Here is a 21,956-nt window from a genome sequence, read left to right on the forward strand (position 1 = left end):
ATTAACAAAATGTTTAAAGTCAAGCTATTGAGAATGCAAAGATGACAGTGAAGGGTTTATTTTGCATCTATTTTTCGTTTGGATTTTCGAAGTAAATTGCTAACAATTTTACATGGAGTGATGAGCGATAATCTTTCACAAATGTCATACATGGCTCTGTAATTGTTTTGAAACATGTAATCTTGAGCCAGTTCCAAATCTTTAGAAACTTTGATTTGTAAATCAGTTGCATCAGTTCTTGCACTTTCTAAACTGTATATTCTTGTTGGTGTTTCTTTTCCCTTTAGTAAAATGTAATCAGCAAAATAGCAAACAAATTCATTCTTCACATGTTGATAGGTATTCTCACTGATTAGAATATTGGAACCATAATATCTATTCAAAGATTGAAGCTTGGATCCAATATTAACATCATCTCCAATAGCTGTGAAATTCAATCGATTCTCACTTCCCATACTGCCATACATCATATTTCCACTGCTGACACTAACGTAAATTGAGAGATCAATATCAATTTGTCTTTCATTCCTCCACATTATATTTAATTCATCGATAATCTCCAAAGCTTCCATTGCAGCTTTGCAAGCTCTCACTTCATGCTCCTCAACTGGCATTGACGAATCATTCCAAACAGCTTGTAATCTATCTCCATTTATCATATCAATTAATCCTCTATGATCTTCCATTGCCTTTGTTAAACTTCCAAAATAATCAGTCATCACAGATACAAATATTGATGTTTCAGTTAACTCTGCCAATTGAGTAAAATCCTTAATACTAGAAACAAGAATTGTCATATTTTGAAGTGTCAATCCAACATCTAAATAATGTTCGTCACTAATCACTTTTTTCATTATTGTAGGTGAAACAAATTTAGAAAATGCTGAAACTCCTCTCTTTAGAGAATTAATTCCATTCTCCATCTCTCCAATATCATAGAATATTTGACCAGCAGTTGTGATTTTGGTATTATCACTTTCGCTCGCAAGACTCTTATCACTCAATATCTTGGAGAGTTTCTTGTGAACATGATTTAAGGGTTGTGTGAAAAGTTGAACAATTACAAAAAGACACAACGTTCCAGCAACGAGAATAACAATGAATACCACTACAGATGTCATACCACTTGAGAGAATTTCTGCAAATATATCTGCATCTACTGATCCAATAACCAATGCCAAACTCAATCCATATGGATCAACTACTGGAGTTATCACAACATTCTTTCCACGATATTTCAAACTGATTGGTACGTTAGAGGTAATGTTTTTCAGTAACTCCTTATCTTGTATATAATTAGCAATTTCAAAAATTTCACCATCTCCAGTATGGACAGTGAACTTGGTTGTGTTATATCTACTTGAGGCAATAACATTTCCATTCGTTTCCATGATGAAACTATAGCTAATGAAATTGTAAGATCTTGAAGTAGAATTCAGGAAGGAATTCAATCCTTTCAGTGCAAACACCTCAGCAACAGCTCCAAATAAATGATCCTTATGTTTAAAATTCGTTATGCTTATATCAATAGAATCAATGCTCTTTCCTGTCTTACAAGCTTGTGTGATATTCTCTTTTACATAGATAGGATAAGCAATACTAATGGATGGCTCACCAATAGTTGAAATGTAAAGCTCAGTCCATCTCTGCCCAGTTGCTAATCCTTCCTTGAAAGGATAGTACCACGGTCTTAAATGTAAATCAAAGGCTACTCTCATTTAATATACTCAATTAGTATTGGGAATACTTACTAAAAGGCTCAACAAACAAAAAGAGGTTGTCTTTGAGTGGATTCTCAAATGGATTTTCTGAAATATGGTAATAGTACATCGCAGTTCCTGTTCCATTTATCAGTAGAACATATGGTGTAGAAATATCCAGTGTTCCAGCATAATTCCTCAAATAATTTCCGTATTGAATTGTTGTGAGTGGTGATTTGTGAATATAGACTGATCTGAGATATTTGAGAAAAATTGCCCACTCGGTAATATTTTTCAATGGAAATCCATTCTCTACTTCCATTTTTACCTGTTGGATTATCAGATTTGAAGTGTTGATGATTTTTCCAATTTCAAATGTTACATAACTTTGAGTTTGTTGAGCTTGAAATCTCGAAACTCGCAAAAGAACACTATTTCCAGACGTGTACATTAGTATGAAAGAAGGAATCAATCCAATGAGTCCCTGAATAATGAAGAGAACCAACAGGACATGACTAATTCTCAATCCTCTCGAACAATTATACATTCTTGGTTTTTTGTTTTCTTGTGTTTCTGGCATGTGACGTAAATGTTCTTCCCCATGACGTGACTCCTCGAATGTGAAAACAGTATTTCTCCTTCCATAGATTGGATCTGGTTTGGTGGTTGGATGAATAATGGATGAGGTGGTACTGTTACCATGGGAAGGTCTTCTATGCAGAGGGGGTGGTGTGTTTCTTTCGACATGTATTGTTCTCTCAAATGGATCTTCATCAACAATTTCGATGGGTGTAGATGTTTTCGACTCCTCAATTGTGATTTCCTCTTGAATTGATGATGAGGGAGGTACCTTCCTAGAAACCAAAAGATCCTCACTATTGTTTGGAATCATTTTTTGTTAGTCGGTTAGTGGGATTAATAAACTTAATTGGATGCAAGCACCGGCTAGTTCAGTTTTGGTAAATTGCTAAAAAAGACTTAAATCCCTATCCAACTCTTAGAATGGCAAGTAGATGTTGTTTCAATATAAAAATTGATTGTTTTTAATGGTTGTTACTTGCTGATTGGAAAATCTTAATAATTTAATAGAGTCCATGTGTAGTTAATAGATTTCTTAAACGAGAACACATTTTGAAAGCATTGGTGAGATGATCCAAACCAGATGAGAAACTGGCAACAGTAATTTTTGAAATATACTCCTCACTAAAATATCCAATTTCATTATCTTCAGTGATAAAATGTCTATGTCGAGAGTCGCTACTTAAATTTGAGTTCTTTAGTTGTGTTACAGAGGATGTAGCAATAGAAGTATAACTCAAACCATAAACTCCTACATGAAGTTGAGCATTTGTAATTGAAAATTCAATTAATGTTTCCTTAGGTAAACGAGGATGGAATGATTGTTGAAGAAGTTCAATATTAGCTTTTTCGGATATTGAGCTTGATAGTCTATATTCATCAGTCAAAAATCTCAATCCACCATATGTTGTCAATTGTTCTCTTCCTTGTTGCACCAATATCATTACACGTTCCAAAATTGTTAAAATAGTAGTGACATCTCGTTCAATTTTAGATGTTGTTTTCGATAAATATGTACTGTTCATAAGATCAACTTCATCATCTCCTTCCAACACAATATTTGAATTTTCAGAATATTTCTCAATGTCAATGTTTTTCATCTTATTTAAAGCATAATCAGCCATGTGGTGAGCCCTTTGAATTTGGCTTAAAGTATACGGATCATTTGGTCTGATTTCGGCTTCACATGATTGTTTCATTTTGTGAAGCTTAAAATTAATTTTACCTCCCAAGATACGATATCCGTCCACTAGTAAATATCCTTTTAAAATAGCGTGATTTTGGTCATTAATATGTAATTGTATACGTTCGGCATTGTTTTTTGCTCTAAAACTATTAGTAGCATTAAATTTAGTTGGGGTAGCGGGTATTCCTGGTGTTGAAGGTGTTTGAGGTTCGTCTTTTGGATTATCTTGTTGTTGATCCGATGATGAGGCTATTGTACTTGTTGGTTGTTGATTATTATTATTGGAATTATTATTACTATTATTTTCCATAGATTGAAGGTGTTTAACTTCACCTCCTAAAAGACCAACAGCTTGTTGAATTTCATTGATAATTTTACTCCATTGTTGTGGAACAATATCGTAGAGAAGGTGTCGAAGCTCCTTCATCATTGTTTCTTGTTCTAAAGAAGCGATCTCCTCCTCTTTCATGTTCTTTACATCTTTCAACATACTATTCGATGTTGTTGAAGATGTGTTGATATTACTCGTGTTGATACTAATATTGTTGCTTCCCGTCGATGGCGATGATGACCACATCTTGGGTATTTTTATTTTAATTTAAAATTAAAATTTCCAAGTCCGAATTTGGTTCTGATGATAGACAACCAACACAACAGCAAGATTTTAAAATTCTATTAGATATTTATTGTTTGAAATACGAACCAACGTAACCTCTTCCCGATCTTGAGGCTGGCACTCCTCTCTCTGTTGATTTAGCTCTGTGGCCAGGTGCAGTAGCTTTAGAGGAAAGAATTGATTTGGATTCATTGTTGGCAACTTGACTATTTGCAACCATTGACTTTAACTGACTTCTTTCTTCAATTAATCGTTTAAGGCTTTCTTTACATTGGTTATATTCTTTTTGAAGGTTATTTACATATTCAACAGCTTGTTGCAAAAGGGTTTCTTTTTCTTCTAATCTAGTTGACATCTTTCTGTTAAATTCTACTGAAATGTTGAGTTGAATTCTAGTATCTAGGAGTTTAGTCTTAGCATCCATAGCAAGAGCAATATCATGCAATTGTTTCAATACTTCTTGACTTGATTCCATATCTTCGCTCTTCAGTAGTTCCAAAACTCTGTCTAATCCCATATGAATTTCAGAAAGTTCATTTCTTGTGGATCCTAGCTCTCTTTGCATTTCTTTTACAACCTCGTTGTGCAATGCAATTCTAGAAGAGGCTTGTTTAATCTCTTTTTCAATACCTGTTTGTGGGTTTGGTTCGATGAGGTCCTTTCTTTCCTCTAACAATAATTCAATTTCTTTCTTCATCTCTTCAATTACTGCAATGTGTTCAGATCTTTCCTTATTGATGGCATCTTGGAGCTCTTTCTTATGAGCCATGTTTGAATCGTTCAAGTTTTGTTGTGTAGCTTCTAATTTCTTTTCAAGTGCATCAATTAATTCTTGCTTCTTTGCAACTAGTTGTCTCAAGTTGGAATCGAGTTCAAGCTCCTCAATTCTTTCCTTGAATAAAGAATTTTCTTCTTTCAACACCTCAACTTCCATTTCCAAGTTTGAAATCTTTTCTTTGAGTAACCTCTCAGATCCAGCCTTGCTTAACTTGGCAGATTCCTCTTCTTCGTACTTTTTCTTAAGCTTTGCAACAAGCTCGTCAGCTTGGTCTTGCAATTGGAGATTCATATTCTTTAATTCGTCATTTTCATTTTGAAGTAATTTTACCTCTTCTTCGTCAACCCCTGATGATGGATCTTGCAATAATTTCGCATACTTTTCTGAAACCAATTTGTGTGCTTCTTTTTCAGTATCAAAATCCCTTGCCAAGTCTTCCGTCTTTTCCAAGAGTTGGTTGTAATCGGTGGTGAGAGTATTGAGCTCGTATTGGTACATTTCACATTGGTTTTGAATATCAGTCTTTTCCTTTTCTAACTTTTCAATCATTTCGTTAACTGGAGAGGAGTCGGCTTGAGAGGATTTAAATTCCTCTATTTGCAGATTCAAGTCGAGAATTTTACTCTCTAACTCTTGAATTTGCTCCTCCTTCTCGTTGAGTTGTTCCTTATTTACCTTAAATTCTTCCTCTAAAAATTGAGTATTCTCAGATAATTTCTTTAATCTTGACACTTCATCTTGTAATATTCTTAACTTATCATCAGTATCGATAGAAACTCTTGGTGTTCTGACAGACTTCTTCAGTTCGTCATTTTCTGCCAATAGTGATTCTATTTGTTGCTGTTGTGAGTTAAGCAATGTGAGATACTCTTCTTCGTTAGAGTTTTCCTTGAGGTGCTCTTGAATGATTGAAACAGTCTTGTTCACATTATCTGCATTAGTCAACAGTTGACTGAGATTTGTACTATTTTCAACAATTGGTTCTCTTTCTTTTTCGGCTTCCTTTGCATAGAAAGCTGATAATTCTGCTGTTAGGTTGTGATTTTCTTCCTCAATTTGTCTCTTTTCGACTTCTCTAGCATTCAACAAGTCTTGCTTTTCAAGTAATTGTCTCTTGATTTCTGCAAATGCTTGATTAGTTTCTTCCATTTCTAGAATGGTCTTGGAGTATAAATCTCTCAATTCCTTGTTTTCTCTCAAGAGTGCAGCTTCATCCCTTCCTTCATTCTTAGGTTTTGATTTTTCATTATCATATTGAGAAAGAAGATCATCATACTTGGATCTGAGTGATGTTAATTCGTCCATTAATTCTTGTCGTTTCAAAGTTGCAATCTCTGCCTCCTTTCTGTATTTCTCCTTCTTTTCTTGCAGTACCTTGAATTCATCTTCCATATCTTTTACATTGAGTTGGAGTTTTTCAATTTCTGCTTGTCTTTGTTCTCTTTCCTTTTCTTGAACTGATATAATATTCCTGATTAATGTAAATTAGAAGAGTGATGATATTTACATACCTTTGATTGACGAGTTCCTTCTCAGAAATGTCCAAAACCTTTGAAATTTCAACAACTTGACCTCTCAGGGTTTCATTCTCTTCTCCTACAAGGTTCATATGCTCCTCTATGGTTTTATTCCTATCAGAGAGAATTTTAATTTCCTTATTATATTCTAACTTAATTTGATTAATATCAGAGAGTTGAGATTCATTATTAGAGAGTCTTGATATTGATTCCTTTTGTTTTTGTATTTCCTCCTTCAACTTTTTAATATCATTTTCTCTTCTAGAATTGATGGTTCTTAAGGCTTCGGCCTTTAATGATGATCAGCATTAAATTGTATTTGCCTTAATACCTACCTCCTTCTCTGCAAAAAGTACCTCTTCTACTAAGACCGATAGATCCTTCTTCCTGCTGATTAACTCTCCTTCCAACTCTTGGATTCGGTAGTTTGCCTCTTCTAAGGATTTAACTGGCATATTATTGTTGGCGCTTTTTTTAAAATGATAAAAATTTTATGCGTAACGGTCTGTAACAACAACATGTTCGGTTCAATGAATAAGTTAGTGATAGTTGATGGTGCATTGGCTTGTCCTATTGATTAGTAGTATCAAAGGAGCCAGGACTAGCTAGGCAAACCAAATGCATCGAGGAGTAATCAGAAAAGAGTAATCTTCCTCCCTTATTGTCTATATGAATACCAATTGGATTAATTATTGAGCCATGAGTAATTTTCTTGACGAGTTCTCCTGTTGGGGTGAACACTTGAATGGCATTGGCAAAATCAGATGCATATATATAATCATTAGAGTAGTCGATTGACAAGCCATAAATATCCTTAAATGTTCCAAACGAATTCACTACTGTGTAAGAGTCACCATCTTGTCTCAACACAAATATCTTTCTTTTATCACAATCTCCAATAATTAAATCTCCCAAGCTATTGAATGATATTGACCAAGGACCAAGTAAATCCGAGGCAAGGCTTATGCTTCTCAAAACTGAACCAGTATTCGAATCCAAAAATTGAATTTGTTTCTCAGTCTTCTCACAAACCAATATCAGATTCTGATTGTATGGTCTATATTTTATGGTTAATCCCTGTGGATCAGTTACTTTTCTTGTCCATTCCTTTATATCTGGAACTGCAAATTTATCTTTCGAATCACACAACAATGTAGACAATTTACATTTTACAACTCCAAATTTTGTGTTGGTAAAATACAAGTACAATTCTCTAGAATCAATAATCTCAATGGCCATATATCTTGGTCGAACAGAATCAGAATGCCAATCAATTACTTTCTTTTGTTTTAAGGTATTATAATCAAATACAACAATTCTATTCTTCAATTGATCACAAACCAAAATACACTGATAATCAGTTGAAATTTTAACATCCAATGGATAGGACATGTTGTCTCCATTCAATTTTCCAACATTTGCATCAAAACGTTGATAATCAAATCCAACATATTTTGCATATTTTCTCATCTTTGATTGAAGAAATCTAAATAATGGTCGTGTGTGCTCTAAATCCTGCTCCGAATCGTCAATTTTTGAAACGTGATCAAGAAGATACATCCGATCAGAAGTAACAAAATCGACAAGTTGCACCACAACACATCCAAGGTTAGTTATCAAGTTTGTCGACATTTTTTTTTCTATTTTTAAATTTCATTATTTCTTAATAAAAACTGGGAGAGAACAAGGAAATTGAGAGAAAAAGGTTGAATTGAAGAAAAGTTATTCGAAAAATATAAGGAAATTATAGGACAAATAGATGGAATGGTTCGCAATTATTTTAACTAAATATCTCTCAATCAAGGCTTATCATTTTTGGTCAACTAATATTGAAAACAATGTCTCTACGACTATTCGAAAGCAAAATGATCTACCACTCTGTAGATCAATCATCAAATTCTTCATCAAATTCAACAACGATCAATAGCTACAGTGCATGTCCCGATTGGTTTCCTTATCATTTAGCACTGAATTTAAATTCAAGTAATTCTTTGAATATGGAATGTCCTGATACTATAGTTGTTCCTATATTTGCTGGAGTTGTTTTATTCTGTTTTATTATATTCACTGTAACTGGTTTAATTTGTTTATTTTGGAAGAGAAATTCTGCCTACATTAGAGCTAGGTCATTCTCTTCATTGCTAATGACCATTTTGTCAAACACGTTGATTTATGGCATGGTTTCAATGAGATGCTTGATTGGAAAGGATGATTTTCCTTGTTTTTTAATGTCATTGTCGACCTTCCTTATTGGACCTTTATTTTCCATTCCTTCAATTGTCAGAGGAATTCGATTAATTATATTATACAGGACTACATTGGAAAGAACAAAGACTTTCAATAACACGGACACCTCTTCCATGAATAAGGTTGAGAATTTTAATTGTGGAGAAACAACAGTTACTAATTGGTCAGACGAAGTGGAAAAGAGAGATTCCAAGCAACTGAAATATCTTAATCTTGCCAATCGATTATTACAAAGCCATTTGTTTACAATAGTATTTACAACCTTGATGCTTTTTTTGCATATTCTTATTTGGATGACTATTGGACTGATTGAGGATCAATACTATTCCTCTAATAGATTCATCACCACAAATAGTAGTATGTTTAATTATAAGGGGTGTTACTCAAGTGGACCTTCTGGAATTATAATCACTTCCTTTGTTGCGTTTTATCTGGCAATTGATTTGATTGTAATTATTGTCTTATTCTTTACAACAGAAAAAGATACATTTAGAATCAAATCAGAGTTGATCATCCTGTCAGTTTCGAGATTGTTTCTTGTTGTGATTTATTTCATAGCTACCCAAGTTCAGTTTTTCAAATATCTGGCAAGAATTATTCCAAACAATCACATTTTTCTTTCGTATGCTTTCGTTGAGATTATTATTTCAATTCTGTGGCCTGTTTTCAGAGAATCAATGCAGAAACGAGGTGAGCATAAAGTGTTGGAAAGTGAAATTGAATCCGTGCTCAACAACAAGGAAACTTTGAAGGTTTTGTTGGATTTTGCAAGGAGAAGTTTTTGTCCTGAAGGAATTCTATTTTACAAAGATGTGCAACATTACAAAAAATTGGTAATCAAGTATCAAGATCATGAATTCAATACAGCATTTCATAACACAGAAACAATCAAGAAACATCGATCAAATGTGCAAAAGTTAGTTTCGAATATTGTGAAAAGCTACTTGGCTGAAGGAAGTGTCAATGAATTGAATTTGCCAAATGTCAAAATATTGAGGAATGACATTAATGCTAAACTAGCAGAATTGGAACATAACCATTCACCTTATCCCGTCGATTTATTTGATTCTGCTCAAGTGGAAACATTACTTACAATTCTTGGATTATACGAAAGATTGAAATATTCCAACAAGTCAATTCTAGACTATTCTACACATTGGAGATCAAAAACAACTCCTCACATCTGATCATGATTCAAATAATTGCATCATTCTCATATGCTTCCTTTTAACTTTCAACTTTGAATTTTAACAAGTTGTTCAAAGTTCATCCTTAAACTATTTTCAAATTTCTATTTCAGAATTGAAATAGTTTACTTCAATTTCCCTCCCACCTATCTAAAAAAATGGTCAACTGCCCCAAGACGATCAATGCCTATTGTGTCAAGTGTAAAACACATAAAGAACACAAAGTTTCACAATACAAGGCAGGTAAAACAAGACGTACAGCTAAAGGTCAAAGATTTTATGTCATTAAACAGAAAGGATATGGTGGACAGACAATGCCAATCTTTCACAAGAAGGCAAAAACCACCAAAAAGATTGTTTTGAAATTGTATTGTAAAGATTGTAAAAGATGTAATCAGAGATGTTTGAAAAGATGTAAACATTTTGAGATTGGTGGAAGAAAGAAGAGTGAAATGTAAAATGTGGAATTGGAGAAATATAATGGAGATTTTAGAGTGCTTTGGATATGAAATTGTGTTATTCGAAATAGTGGAAATTGCATTCGAATGCAATTTAATATTTGGAGAAAATGATTCATCAGAATTAGGATCATTGAAATTAGTAAACACTAATTGAATCAATTTCAAAAACTTATAATTCCTCTTCTAAGCCTAATCCAAATTTGTTAATTCTACATTTTTAACACTTTAATACTTTAGAATATTTCCAACCGAATCATTCTAAACTCAGAAATTAAACTCAAAAAGAAAATGAAGATCCCCATCGAATCAATTTGGAAACAATCTTTCAAACAGTCTCAAACTCAATTTCCCAAACTCAGTGGATTAGGTCCAGAGGTGGTAAATTTCATTCATTTTAAATTATTCGAAATAATGTTTTTTGTTATTTAAGGATGTTTGTGTTGTGGGAGGAGGTGTATTTGGCTTACAAACAGCATTGAAATTAGTGGAGAAGGGTAAGAAGGTTGCAATTGTTGAAAGTGGACAAGTTGGTTCTGGAGTTTCGAATAACACAACAGCTAAGGTTTCTGCACTTCATTCCATTATTTATTCGAAAATTGAAAAGAAATTTAATAGAAGTGTTTCCTCCCAATATGCCCAAATGAACATGGCAGGCGTGAGAGAAATGGGAAATACTATCAAGAAGTATGGTATCGAATGTGATTGGACTAAATCAGATTCGTATACTGTTGCCCTTTCAGATAGCGAATTGAGAATTGTTCAAGATGAAATTGACGCTGCCAATCATGCTGGTCTATACGGAGTAGATTACATCTATCCAGATCATTTAAAAGAAATACCATTTCCAAATAAGGGAGCCATTCGTCTAAAAGATCAATATGTCTTCAACTCATTTGCCTATTGCCAAGGTTTAGCCAAAGCATTAGAAAAGAGTGGTGTCTTTATTTATGAGAATTCTCGTGTGCATGGTGTAGAATATGCCTCTCCGCACATTATTTCAACCAATGAAGGAAATGTAATGGCAGATAAAGTTGTCATTGCAACACATTTACCAATTTTAGATAGATCTGGACACTTCTCAGTGATTGAAGCACAATCTTCCTATTGTGTTGCATTCAAAATGAAAGAAGGAGTCAAAGCACCTATTGGAAACTATATAACTATTGGAAAGTGCGACGAATTTGGAATCAAGTCAATCAGAAGTGCAGAAAATGGTAAAATCCTCATTATTGCTGGTAATAGCAACAAGTGTGGTGAATTCCATCCAACAGGAAACAGCCAAGATATTTACGATAATTTAATCGAATTTGGTTTTAATAATTTCAAAGTTGAAAAGGCAATTTGTGGTTGGTCAGCTCTTGATTACTTTACTGCAGATACGATTCCATACTTTGGATTATTGCATCATGGTATTAATACTGTTTATACGGCAACTGGTTGTAGAAAGTGGGGTTTCTCCAATTTGAGTGCTGCCTCATTAATCGTTTCAGATATGATATGCGAAACTCTTGATCCAGACACAACTGGCCTGTGGTCTCAAACATTCGATGCCAGAAGATGGGATCTCACCAAATCAACCCTCTCAATGGTCAAATTCCAATCCAATGTTGCCAAACATTTCGTCGCCACCAGAATTCGTGATGTTATTAAGGCAAGAACAATAGATGAATTGGGAATTGAAGATGGTGGAATTTGTAAACAAGGATTAGAAACAATAGCTGCATATAGAGATGGTAAGGGTGAATATCATCTCTTCCATCCAACATGTACTCATTTGGGATGTCATTTGGATTATAATAATGCTGAAAAGACATTTGACTGTAGTTGTCATGGAAGTAGATTTAAGGCAACTGATGGAGAAGTAATTCATGGACCAGCTGTGAAGCCATTAACTCCATTACCTTTGAATAAATTGTAATTCATAGTATTAAATATAATATTTAATAGAGTTTACAATTTATTGCAATGACAATTTAGATGTTAAAAATTTGAATAGTTTTAGATATTGAACCTATCTCGGGATGATTATCAATTTAATTCTTCTTCAATAACTTTCTTCTCAATTACATTAGAAACTTAACTTAACTAAACGAATTGACCAATATCCACATTCTTATCAAATAAATCAACAATTAATGCACTCATACGACTGTTAATGGTCGTAATTTGAAAATAACAAAATCGGTGATGTGAATATGTCATCATCCAACATCACAAACGTCAAGAGCAATAAAAAAAAAGCTGTCACTCATCAATTTTAATTAAAAATTACACTGAAAAGATATTGTATTTAAAACACATAACACAGTGAGCATCTACACAATAGAAAACGAACCTTTTCAAAATGGATCCAAAGAAGAAGGGTGAATTATTAGCCCCAACTTTTGACAAACTTCAAAAGTTTTCTGAAATGATTACAGCTGCCCTATTCACAGCTCCAATTCATTGTCAGATATATAAACAAAAACTTAGACAAGCTGCTGAGGTGGAGAGAACAGTCGAGTCTGAGAATCAGGTACAATTGGTTTCTGCCTCCTCACCAACACCAACCACTAATCTTTTATCGACACCATCAGGTTTATCAGGTGGAAGTGTGAGTTCTCCAGTGTTGGCTGGTACCTCTCCATTGATTGTTGGTGTTTCCACGTTGAATATTACTAGTGGTGATGATGGTGCTTCTTCTAATAATAATTCGGCAACATCACCTTCATCTTCATCTTCTACAACAACAACAAATAATTTGCAACCTTCTACAACAACAACATCAGCATCAGCATCAACAACAACAGAAGTTGTAGCAAATAGTGATGAAAAGTTAGTTGAGAATAGTTTGAATGGTGGTACCACCACAGTAGAGGCCTCTGCAACAACAACTCCTTCTATTACTACTACAACAACAACAACAACAACAGCAGCAAATATTGTTGAAGAAGAAGAAGATAAATTTGAGGCTAGAAAAATTGAGGTCGAAGTTGATTGGGAGAGTTTTAACGAATTGTTTAATACATTGTTTAATGAGGGAGCTCCTGAGGTGATTGATACAATTTTGAATTCATTCCTTTCAAAGTCTTGTGCTGCCTCTCTGATTGGTACTTTAATATCACAATACTGTAAACCACCACAAAATCGTAAGTTATTTTCTAATAATTGGTTCATGTGATGTATATAATAATAATTATATGTTTAATTAATTAACAATATTGTATATGAATACAAAACGACAAAACGACCACTATTGATCTCGTATATATTATTAAATTGTATTCATCCACATACTAATTGTATCTCTCGTTAATCATGATAATACAACAATAATATCAAAATGACAATATTAAATTAATACTAATAATATTGTGAATAATAATAATAATAACAACAAATAACAACAAATTATAATAGATAATGAAAAATCAAAACACGTATATATTAGAGATTTTCTTCAACAAAACTTGAAAAAGTACGTGATTAAATACAGTGATGATCCACGTGATGTTGGATATTATAAAGATGGTGTTATTGTTGATGTGGTTGAAATTGAAGTTACTCAAGATGAAACTATTCAATGGATATTTAGAGATATAACTAAAAACCTTGACAGATGTACAGATATTCAACAATTTATCATTGAAAAGTATTATATTCCAGAGTTTGAGAGAAGAATTTTGAATGAATTTTTGCATCCACTCAAATTACAAGTGAATTGGGATCACATGAAATATGCTGCCTTTGATTATCCACGTGCAGTTGAGAGAATTTACAAGGAACAATCACAATGTGTTCTAGAACAAGTTTATTTAGCAATGAGTGATATTTGTGCATATGAGGAGGATGATCTAGTTGATGCTCTTTCACTTGGTTTAACAACAATTGCTATTACTCTTCAACCAAGTCCACACTCTGGCACAGGAGAAAGACCAAAGAAGGATTTTGACATTCATGAAGCAACTAGAACACTTACATTACGTTTGGTTTTAGAAGGACATGATATGAATGGCATGTTCTTTAGAGATGAATTAAAGCCAATTATCAAATTGGCTGGTTTGTACAGTACAGATATTACACCACTTTTCAAATTTGAAATTTTAGCTTCTGCAGCTCAATTGTATAAAGTACGCGAATATGCTGATTTGAGTGGTATGAAGAGATTACTTTCTAGACCAGATTTGAATTGGTGGACTCCAACTGAAGTTGAAAAATCAATCATTGATAAGGCACGTGTCTTTATCAATGAAAATATTCGTAGACGTGACTCAAAGAAGAGTGGTTCACAACATTCCAACGATGAAAATATCATGAATAATTATGAAGATGATGGTATGGGAGAGGATGAAGGTTATGATGACGATGAAAATATGAATAATCCATATCATGAAGAAATTATTAAGGGATGGCATGTTATCAAAGTTAACAAACATCAAATCAATCAAGATCGTTATTTAATTTTGACTGACAAGGCATATTGGACATTAAAATATGATGCCAAGACAGGTTTTGATCCAAAACACTTCAAGAGACACGATATTTGCAATTTCTATTTCACAGAACAAGGTGATATTGAAAATACAAAGAATGGTGCCATTCAAGCTCTTAAAGTTTACTTGCATGAAAAGAGAAAGAAGGGCATGATTTCTGCTGAAGAATCTGCTGCCATTGTAGGCAATGGAAGAAAGGGTTCTATCAGTGTTCGTGCCTCTATGAAGTTTACAACCTCTGCTGCAGGTCAACAATTTGCCTTCTTGCAAACATTGAGTTATCAATTATTGCAGGACAGTGGCATTCCTAGAACTCGTGTGAAAAAGAAGAAGGCCGAAAGAGCACGACCAGAAAGAAATAAGGATGTAACTGAATATGCTAGTTTATTCTTACCTCACAGTGAGGAAAAGGAGTTTGATGTTGAGGATATTAAGAGTATTCTGACGGAAATTTCTTGGTGTTTGTTTGCTGTTGCCAATGCAAACTCTAAGAGAATTCACCCTAACTATAAGGTCATCGAGCCATTCTTCTCAATCAAAGATTTTACAGTTCCAAAATCAAAGTGGTTCTCTCCATTTGTTAACATGTTTAAGAGTCCTAAGAAAACATCAACAACAACTACCACCAAGGAGAAGAAGATTGCCCGTAAGGATCACGGAAAATCTGGACATACTGATCCAACAAAAGAAGATGAAGAAGAAGGACAAACTTCAACAACTTCTGGAGAATTCGTCACAAAGAAACAACCACTTCCAGTTGACAAACAACAACATACCAAACCAATTCTTAAAATCAGACAAGAAGAACAAAGAATTAGTTTCAATCCAAACTTTAGAGCACCAGCAACTACAGGTTACACACCGACTGGTGTCATTATCACTAAGGAGGATGAGGAAAAAGGTCAAAGCCGAAGAATTACCTTCAAGGCAACAGCTAGAGTATTCTACACTGGTAATGAAGAAGATCAAAATACTGGTTTCTATGCTGTAGAGGAAGATTTAATTGACGAAGAAGTAGATGAGGTTCAATAATCATTTTGTAATTATTAAATTTTAGGACAAATTCAAATCCAAATATATTGAATATAGCACTCATTGTACGTGCCATTATTGTTGTCTACTGTAATAGATGACACACCTTGTGAGTGCACGTTGTAAAGTATGATCCCAACAGACAACCCTCCTCTACAAAAATTAAAAAGAATTCCAATCAAGTTATGATTCAAATAAAATACAAATTATTTAAAATTGTTGTGAAAATTTGTAAAAATTCAATTTATTACACGTTCAATGAAAATTGAAAACAAACCATTGAAGCCAAACAAAACTTTTCATTGTAAAATTTTCAGTTCTCTTTGTCGCTTATTTAAATTAATTTAAGCGCTAGCTATTTTAATTCATTTCATCCAATTTTAGAATCATTTCCAAGACAAAAAAAATGGTTGCACAAAACTTGATTCTCATTGTTGGTGATTATGGTGAGTGTTCATTCCTTGCTGATGATGATGATTTATTAAATTTTAATATTATTTATTATTGAATAAATTTAATGGATGAATTGACAATTAATTCATTATCGGATTAATCAATTAATTTAATTAATGATGATGATGATCGGATCAAATAGTTGAGGACTATGAAGCTATGGTTCCTTATCAAGCCTTGACCATGGTTGGTCACTCTGTTAGTGTCATTTCTCCAGGAAAGAAGAAGGGTGATAAGGTTGTCACTGCAATTCATGATTTCTTACCTGGTGAACAAACTTACACTGAATTGAAGGGACATAATTTTGCTATTACTGCTGATTTTGATGATGTTCTCTCAAATTTGGATAATTTTGGAGGGTTGATTCTTCCTGGAGGTAGATGTTCTGAATATTTGAGATTGCATGATAATGTTTTGACAATTGTCAAGCATTTCCTTGAAAAGAAAAAGCCAATTGCTGCCATTTGTCATGGACCTTTGATTTTGACACCATTCCCAGAACATTTGAAGGGAAAGAGAATTAGTGCCTATTTTGCTTGTAAACATGATATTCAAAATACTGGTGCTGAATATGTTCAATGTGGAGCTGAAGATGCCGTAGTTAGTGATAATATTGTCACTGGTGTTGCTTGGCCTGGACATCCAAAGTGGTTGAGAGCATTCTTGGATTTGTTAGGTACTACCATTACCTTATAAATTATTTCTCAATTATTTCGAATAGAATTAAACACACTTTGATTTTTTATGATGCATCATTTTGGAGCTAGGTCAAGAGTTTCCGAAATACCTGGAAATGTGAATATCAATATTACAATTCATTACTTTGGCAGCTATTTGTAGTTTGAAAAGTAATGATGATACCAATGGGTTTGATGGTACCTGTTTGCTTTTGTGTAAATTTCAATAGAACTCCATTTCTTTTATGCTTCAAATTCAATTCTAAAAAAATAAGATGACGACCTCTCTTCCCAAAAGCCATCATTTATTGCTCCTTGCACTCATCATCATCATCTTGGTGTCTGTTATATCAACAAATTGTGAATTATCCTCCCAACAACCAACCATCAAAATTAAAGATGAAAAATTGAGAAAGTTATTGAACAGAGATCGGATTGAAATTGGCCAATTATTCAACATGTATCAAGGAAGAAAGGATATCAAATTTGTTAATAGTAATAATAAGAAGGCAACTGATGCCAAGTTTTCACCATTGATTGCTGTAGGAGGGTTGGGTGGATCTGCACTCATGTCCAAGAGAGATCATGCTGTGAATGAACCTCATTGGTGGTGTGAAAAGACAACCAGAGATCCATTTCAAATTTGGATGTCTTTGGAAGAGTTAGTTCCATTCTTTACTGAGGATTGTTTCGTTCATGACATGTCTATTGAGTTGAAAGATGGATTGTTGAGACAGAAAGATAGTGGAGTGAGAATTTTTGGAAAGGACATTGGTGGAATGGGTGGTTTGGAATCAGTTTTTGCTCAATTGGAAAGTAAGGCCTACTATATGAAATATTTATCTGATTATTTGGTCAAGTATGGAAATTTTCAAATTGGAAAGAGTTTGAGAGGTCTCACAATTGATTGGAGATTGGGTGTTAAAGAATGGTCCAATAATAATAACACAATTGGAGGTGATTTTTACACATTGAAATCATTGGTTGAGGATACCTATTACAAGAATGGAAATTTGAAAGTTTCCCTTCTTGGGCATAGTATGGGAGGTCCTTTCTTACAATATTTTTTGGCAAACTTTGTCAACCAAGTGTGGAAAGATCAATATATTTCAAATTTCATTCCACTATCTGGTGCTTTTGATGGTAGTCCAATTGCATTGATATTGTACATGACAGGAACCAATTGGGGACTTCCAATATTCGAATTGGAAAATGCCAGAAAGATTCTTCACCAATATCCATCACCATTGTACATGTCTCCAAATTATTCACCATTCCAGTATCCATTTTTCACATATAACAATACTAAAGTGGTCAAGAATTATGAATCTTCTTCATTGGCAGACATTGAAAAATTCATGACAGATGCCAAAATTAAGAATGGTTTCGAATTGTATCAACATGAATACTCTGCTTATAAGTATAATAAGATTGCTGCTCCAAATGTCACCACTCATTGTTTGTATGGATATGGCATCCCAACTATCACTCACGTTGAATATTCAGGTCCAAAGGAAATGAGTGAATTGAATTTCAATGACCTAGTTCATGGAATGAATATTTTGAAAGTGGAAGATGGAGATGGAGTTGTTCCATCCTATTCTCTTCAAATTTGTGATGAATTTGCTAAATATCAGAAACAACCAGTTTATATTCATCGTTTCTTCAATGCAAGTCATACTGGAATTATTTATGAAGAAAAAACATTTGAAACTTTATTGGAAATATTGAAAGTTAATAATTAATGTACTTTAATTCAATGTAATTTTATAAACAAATTAATCTCTCAGAAAGAAATGAAATCAATTATTTGAAATGATTAGTCATTATCGTATGGATTGATATATTGTAAAACTCGGGCAACATTTTTGGAAACAATATTCTTTACAACCTTGTTAAGTGGATTCTTTCTCAAGGAATAATCCAATTCGAATCTGATATCTTCCTTTACTTTCTCTGCAATTTCAATTAATTTCTTATCAGATTTCAAACTATCAGAAGCAAATTTAAGTGCATTTCCATCTTGTAAAATTGCTTTCAGAACTATCTCTCTATTATTTCTCATATCATTTGAAGCAAATTTTAAAGCACTTCCCTTATTCGAAACTGCTTCCAAAACAACACGTCTGTCCTTTCTCAATTTCTTTGAAGCAAACTCCAGATTATTTCCATTAATTTTTACAACTTTTAAAACCAATTCCAAATCATTTTTCAATTCACTTGAAGCATATCTGAAAGAATTAGTAATACAACGAGTTTCAACACGAAATACTTATCATTTCGTAAAATAGGTGAAGCATATTCAAACGCATGATAATTTTGCTTTACAGCTGCCAAAACAATATCCCTGTCATTTCTCAAACTGTCAGATGCAAATTGAAGAGCACTTCCATATTGAGAAACAGCCAACTTGACAATTTCTTTATCATTTTTCAATCTATCAGAAGCATAGGATAGTGAATATCCATTTCTTTTAACAGCTTGTGAAATAATTTGTCTATTGTTTCGTACATCATGAGGAGCATTTTTCAACACATGAACATTACTCACAATGCGACTTGAATAATCATCAATCGATTCTGGAATTTCGGAAGATGTGAAATTATGTGCAATGATCGGAACTAGATGATGATAGATTTGCTCTAATCTATTTCTTCTCATTTTTTTTTGTAAAATAATTTGAAGGTTTTTCAAAGAGTTGCCAGCTCACCACCGAGGAAACAATTCACTGATCAAGATCCAATCTTTGTGTAAAATCCATTAAAAAATCCATTAAAATAGAAATTTTAAAACCAGAACATGCGAATGGTGGTTCAAGTTCAACGCCTTAATAATCAATTTAAGAAAAAAAAAATCACAACTCGATCTTTGGAATGTCCTCCTCCATTATTATTACTGGTTCAAACACCATCATCACTCTTGAAAGTTTGAAAAGAGGCCAATCGGAACTGAATTCTCTGAAAAGAAGTGATTATTGTGAAATGGTGTCGTTTTTAAAACCTCCTGCTAGGGTTCAAATTATTTTCACTCTTGTGATGATCTTGTTGGGAAGGGAAGGAACATTCACAAGTGAGGGATGTTATGAATGGAATGACATGAAGAAGGATATTCATTCTCTTGAATTCCCCCTACTGCTCCAGAGAGTTGAAGTTGTTTCTAAGGAAACTCTTGATAAGGCCAATGAATTTATCAAGAATCATCGTGATGTGCTTAATCGTTCTGTTTATGCTCCAATGTCATTGGTTGCGGAAAGAATGTGTGTTTGGGCATGAATTTTTTCCTCCTTTCTTTATTCGAAATGTTCTTTGGTGTTTATTGATTTGATAAGAGTGGTTTAACATGATCTCTTGGGATGAAATAGACTGGATTCTTATTCATATCAATATAGAACATGGATTGATCAGTTTCCATCTTTGGAAATTCATTTGGATTTTCGTGAACTAATCTGAAATGTCTAACAATATTAATCAATGAAAATAGAATTTCAGTAGTGGCCACTCTAGATCCAGGACATTTTCTAGCTCCCAAACCAAATGGATTGTGTACATAGTTATTGATTGGGCGACATTCATGACTCTTTTCATATCTTTCTGGAATAAACTCCATCGAATGTGGAATAAACTTTTCAGAATACTTTGGACTCTCAAAAAAGTGCACGAATGAACCTTTAGGAATCTTATATCCAGCAATCTCCAAATCCTTACTTAAAACTCTCAAACTTGAAGTGTCTATGACGTGATTCAATCTCATTGATTCATCAATAAAGTTTCTACAAAATTTAAGCTTCTTGAATTGCTCTGCTGTGATAAGCAGATTTCCATTCGTAATTTCATCAATTGATGGCTCTCCGAAAACTTTGACTAATTCCTCATAGAGTTTCTCCTGATATTTAGTTTCGTGAGCTATTCTATACATGGTAATGGCCATAACTCTGGCTGTGATATCGACACCAGCTAAAAGGAAGGAACTGAGTGTGATGGTTGCCATCTCATTACCACGTTCATATTCCTTCGCCTTTTCTTCAATCAATTCTTTCAATCGAGGCATTCCAGAAGGATTAGATTCAGTAAATAAATTAATACACATTTTACATCTCTCTATAATGGAAACATAGAGTGTTTTCAATTCTAAATAGTCCTTTCTACGTAAATACTTGAAGAATGGAATATCAAAAACTGTACGTGTACCAATATCTAAAAATCTCAGTGCATCCTTCACGAATAGATCTCTATCGAATGGTAAGATTAGAGATTTATCATAGAAATTGGCACCTAAAAAGACCTTTGAAACTGCGTTAAAGGTATATCTGGAGATGAATTGAGTTGGATTTACAATTTGAAAAACAGGAGAATTGGCAATTGACTTTTTGAAATCTTCATCTTGGATTTGATTCATGGTTGACTGAATGTTTTCAGTTTTTTTCAAATGTTCAATCAAACAATTCATAAAACCAGAATTCAATTGAGTCAACTGTGGTAAAGAAATGCTTTCTGACAAATCAGGACGCATGGCAATGTTAAATAAACTTCTAACATCTTGCCAGTTTTCGTCTGGTTTCATCTCAACTGGGGCCATGATCATATTTTCATCCAATTTAACTTGTCTGAAACCTTTCACATAGAATCTACCTTCATCTTGTTGGGCAACCTCTTTCACATAGATTGGATTTGATAGAATGACATTGTTAGCTCCTAACAATTCAAACTTTACAACTTCTCCGTATTCCTTTACCAATTTTTCAAAGTAAGCTTGTGAATTCTGTGAATGTTTGAAGAATTCCAAAGCATCACCAATTAATGGATATCCTTTAGGTCCTGGAATACTACTATATGGTTTTACCTCTTTCTTCTCTTTGGAATGATTTCCTGCAAAGGGACATGCTCCTTCATGTTGTTCTAGTTGACCATCTAATTTTGCTGCTGTATTACTGTAAAATCTTACAACATTACCACTAAGACATGCATGTTTTGTAACTGATAATCTCTTCAATGCAGAGCAAGGGATCTGATATCTAATCATTTTCTTTCTTTTGTCCATTTGGCTTGGCATTC

At 33.5% G+C, this 21,956-nt stretch overlaps 10 protein-coding genes across 10 annotated transcripts; 5 read left to right on the forward strand and 5 right to left on the reverse strand.

The window, feature by feature from the left end:
- Positions 1 to 56: 56 nt before the first annotated feature.
- On the reverse strand, positions 57 to 2,592 carry NAEGRDRAFT_53695 (uncharacterized protein; the record flags this gene model as incomplete). The annotated part of the gene is made up of 2 exons (XM_002670150.1): positions 57 to 1,573; positions 1,752 to 2,592. 2 exons carry the CDS (start codon positions 2,590 to 2,592, stop codon positions 57 to 59), a joined length of 2,358 nt encoding a protein of 785 aa, XP_002670196.1.
- A 190-nt stretch (positions 2,593 to 2,782) lies between these two features.
- Positions 2,783 to 4,042, reverse strand: NAEGRDRAFT_53696 (uncharacterized protein; the record flags this gene model as incomplete). The annotated part of the gene is made up of 1 exon (XM_002670151.1): positions 2,783 to 4,042. One exon carries the CDS (start codon positions 4,040 to 4,042, stop codon positions 2,783 to 2,785), a length of 1,260 nt encoding a protein of 419 aa, XP_002670197.1.
- Positions 4,043 to 6,946: 2,904 nt separating this feature from the next.
- NAEGRDRAFT_74817 (uncharacterized protein) lies at positions 6,947 to 8,008 on the reverse strand (the record flags this gene model as incomplete). The annotated part of the gene is made up of 1 exon (XM_002670152.1): positions 6,947 to 8,008. One exon carries the CDS (start codon positions 8,006 to 8,008, stop codon positions 6,947 to 6,949), a length of 1,062 nt encoding a protein of 353 aa, XP_002670198.1.
- A 1,292-nt stretch (positions 8,009 to 9,300) lies between these two features.
- NAEGRDRAFT_53698 (uncharacterized protein) lies at positions 9,301 to 9,810 on the forward strand (the record flags this gene model as incomplete). Its single annotated transcript, XM_002670109.1, has 1 exon — positions 9,301 to 9,810. One exon carries the CDS (start codon positions 9,301 to 9,303, stop codon positions 9,808 to 9,810), a length of 510 nt encoding a protein of 169 aa, XP_002670155.1.
- Positions 9,811 to 9,968: 158 nt separating this feature from the next.
- NAEGRDRAFT_74818 (uncharacterized protein) lies at positions 9,969 to 12,189 on the forward strand (the record flags this gene model as incomplete). Its single annotated transcript, XM_002670110.1, has 2 exons — positions 9,969 to 10,166; positions 10,702 to 12,189. 2 exons carry the CDS (start codon positions 9,969 to 9,971, stop codon positions 12,187 to 12,189), a joined length of 1,686 nt encoding a protein of 561 aa, XP_002670156.1.
- A 370-nt stretch (positions 12,190 to 12,559) lies between these two features.
- On the forward strand, positions 12,560 to 15,987 carry NAEGRDRAFT_81918 (uncharacterized protein). Its single transcript, XM_002670111.1, has 2 exons — positions 12,560 to 13,399; positions 13,671 to 15,987. Exons 1-2 carry the CDS (start codon positions 12,616 to 12,618, stop codon positions 15,773 to 15,775), a joined length of 2,889 nt encoding a protein of 962 aa, XP_002670157.1. The 5' UTR covers positions 12,560 to 12,615; the 3' UTR covers positions 15,776 to 15,987.
- A 194-nt stretch (positions 15,988 to 16,181) lies between these two features.
- Positions 16,182 to 16,924, forward strand: NAEGRDRAFT_74820 (uncharacterized protein; the record flags this gene model as incomplete). The annotated part of the gene is made up of 2 exons (XM_002670112.1): positions 16,182 to 16,221; positions 16,371 to 16,924. 2 exons carry the CDS (start codon positions 16,182 to 16,184, stop codon positions 16,922 to 16,924), a joined length of 594 nt encoding a protein of 197 aa, XP_002670158.1.
- Positions 16,925 to 17,180: 256 nt separating this feature from the next.
- On the forward strand, positions 17,181 to 18,695 carry NAEGRDRAFT_59754 (phosphatidylcholine-sterol acyltransferase; the record flags this gene model as incomplete). The annotated part of the gene is made up of 1 exon (XM_002670113.1): positions 17,181 to 18,695. The coding sequence occupies one exon, from the start codon at positions 17,181 to 17,183 to the stop codon at positions 18,648 to 18,650; it is 1,470 nt and encodes a 489-aa protein (XP_002670159.1). The 3' UTR covers positions 18,651 to 18,695.
- A 29-nt stretch (positions 18,696 to 18,724) lies between these two features.
- Positions 18,725 to 19,566, reverse strand: NAEGRDRAFT_74822 (uncharacterized protein; the record flags this gene model as incomplete). The annotated part of the gene is made up of 2 exons (XM_002670153.1): positions 18,725 to 19,136; positions 19,178 to 19,566. The coding sequence occupies 2 exons, from the start codon at positions 19,564 to 19,566 to the stop codon at positions 18,725 to 18,727; spliced, it is 801 nt and encodes a 266-aa protein (XP_002670199.1).
- A 651-nt stretch (positions 19,567 to 20,217) lies between these two features.
- On the reverse strand, positions 20,218 to 21,942 carry NAEGRDRAFT_53702 (uncharacterized protein; the record flags this gene model as incomplete). Its single annotated transcript, XM_002670154.1, has 1 exon — positions 20,218 to 21,942. The coding sequence occupies one exon, from the start codon at positions 21,940 to 21,942 to the stop codon at positions 20,218 to 20,220; it is 1,725 nt and encodes a 574-aa protein (XP_002670200.1).
- Positions 21,943 to 21,956: the final 14 nt, after the last annotated feature.

The sequence above is a fragment of the Naegleria gruberi genome (assembly GCF_000004985.1).
Source record: "Naegleria gruberi genomic scaffold NAEGRscaffold_74, whole genome shotgun sequence".
NCBI classification, from domain to species: Eukaryota; Heterolobosea; class Eutetramitea; order Acrasida; family Naegleriidae; genus Naegleria; species Naegleria gruberi.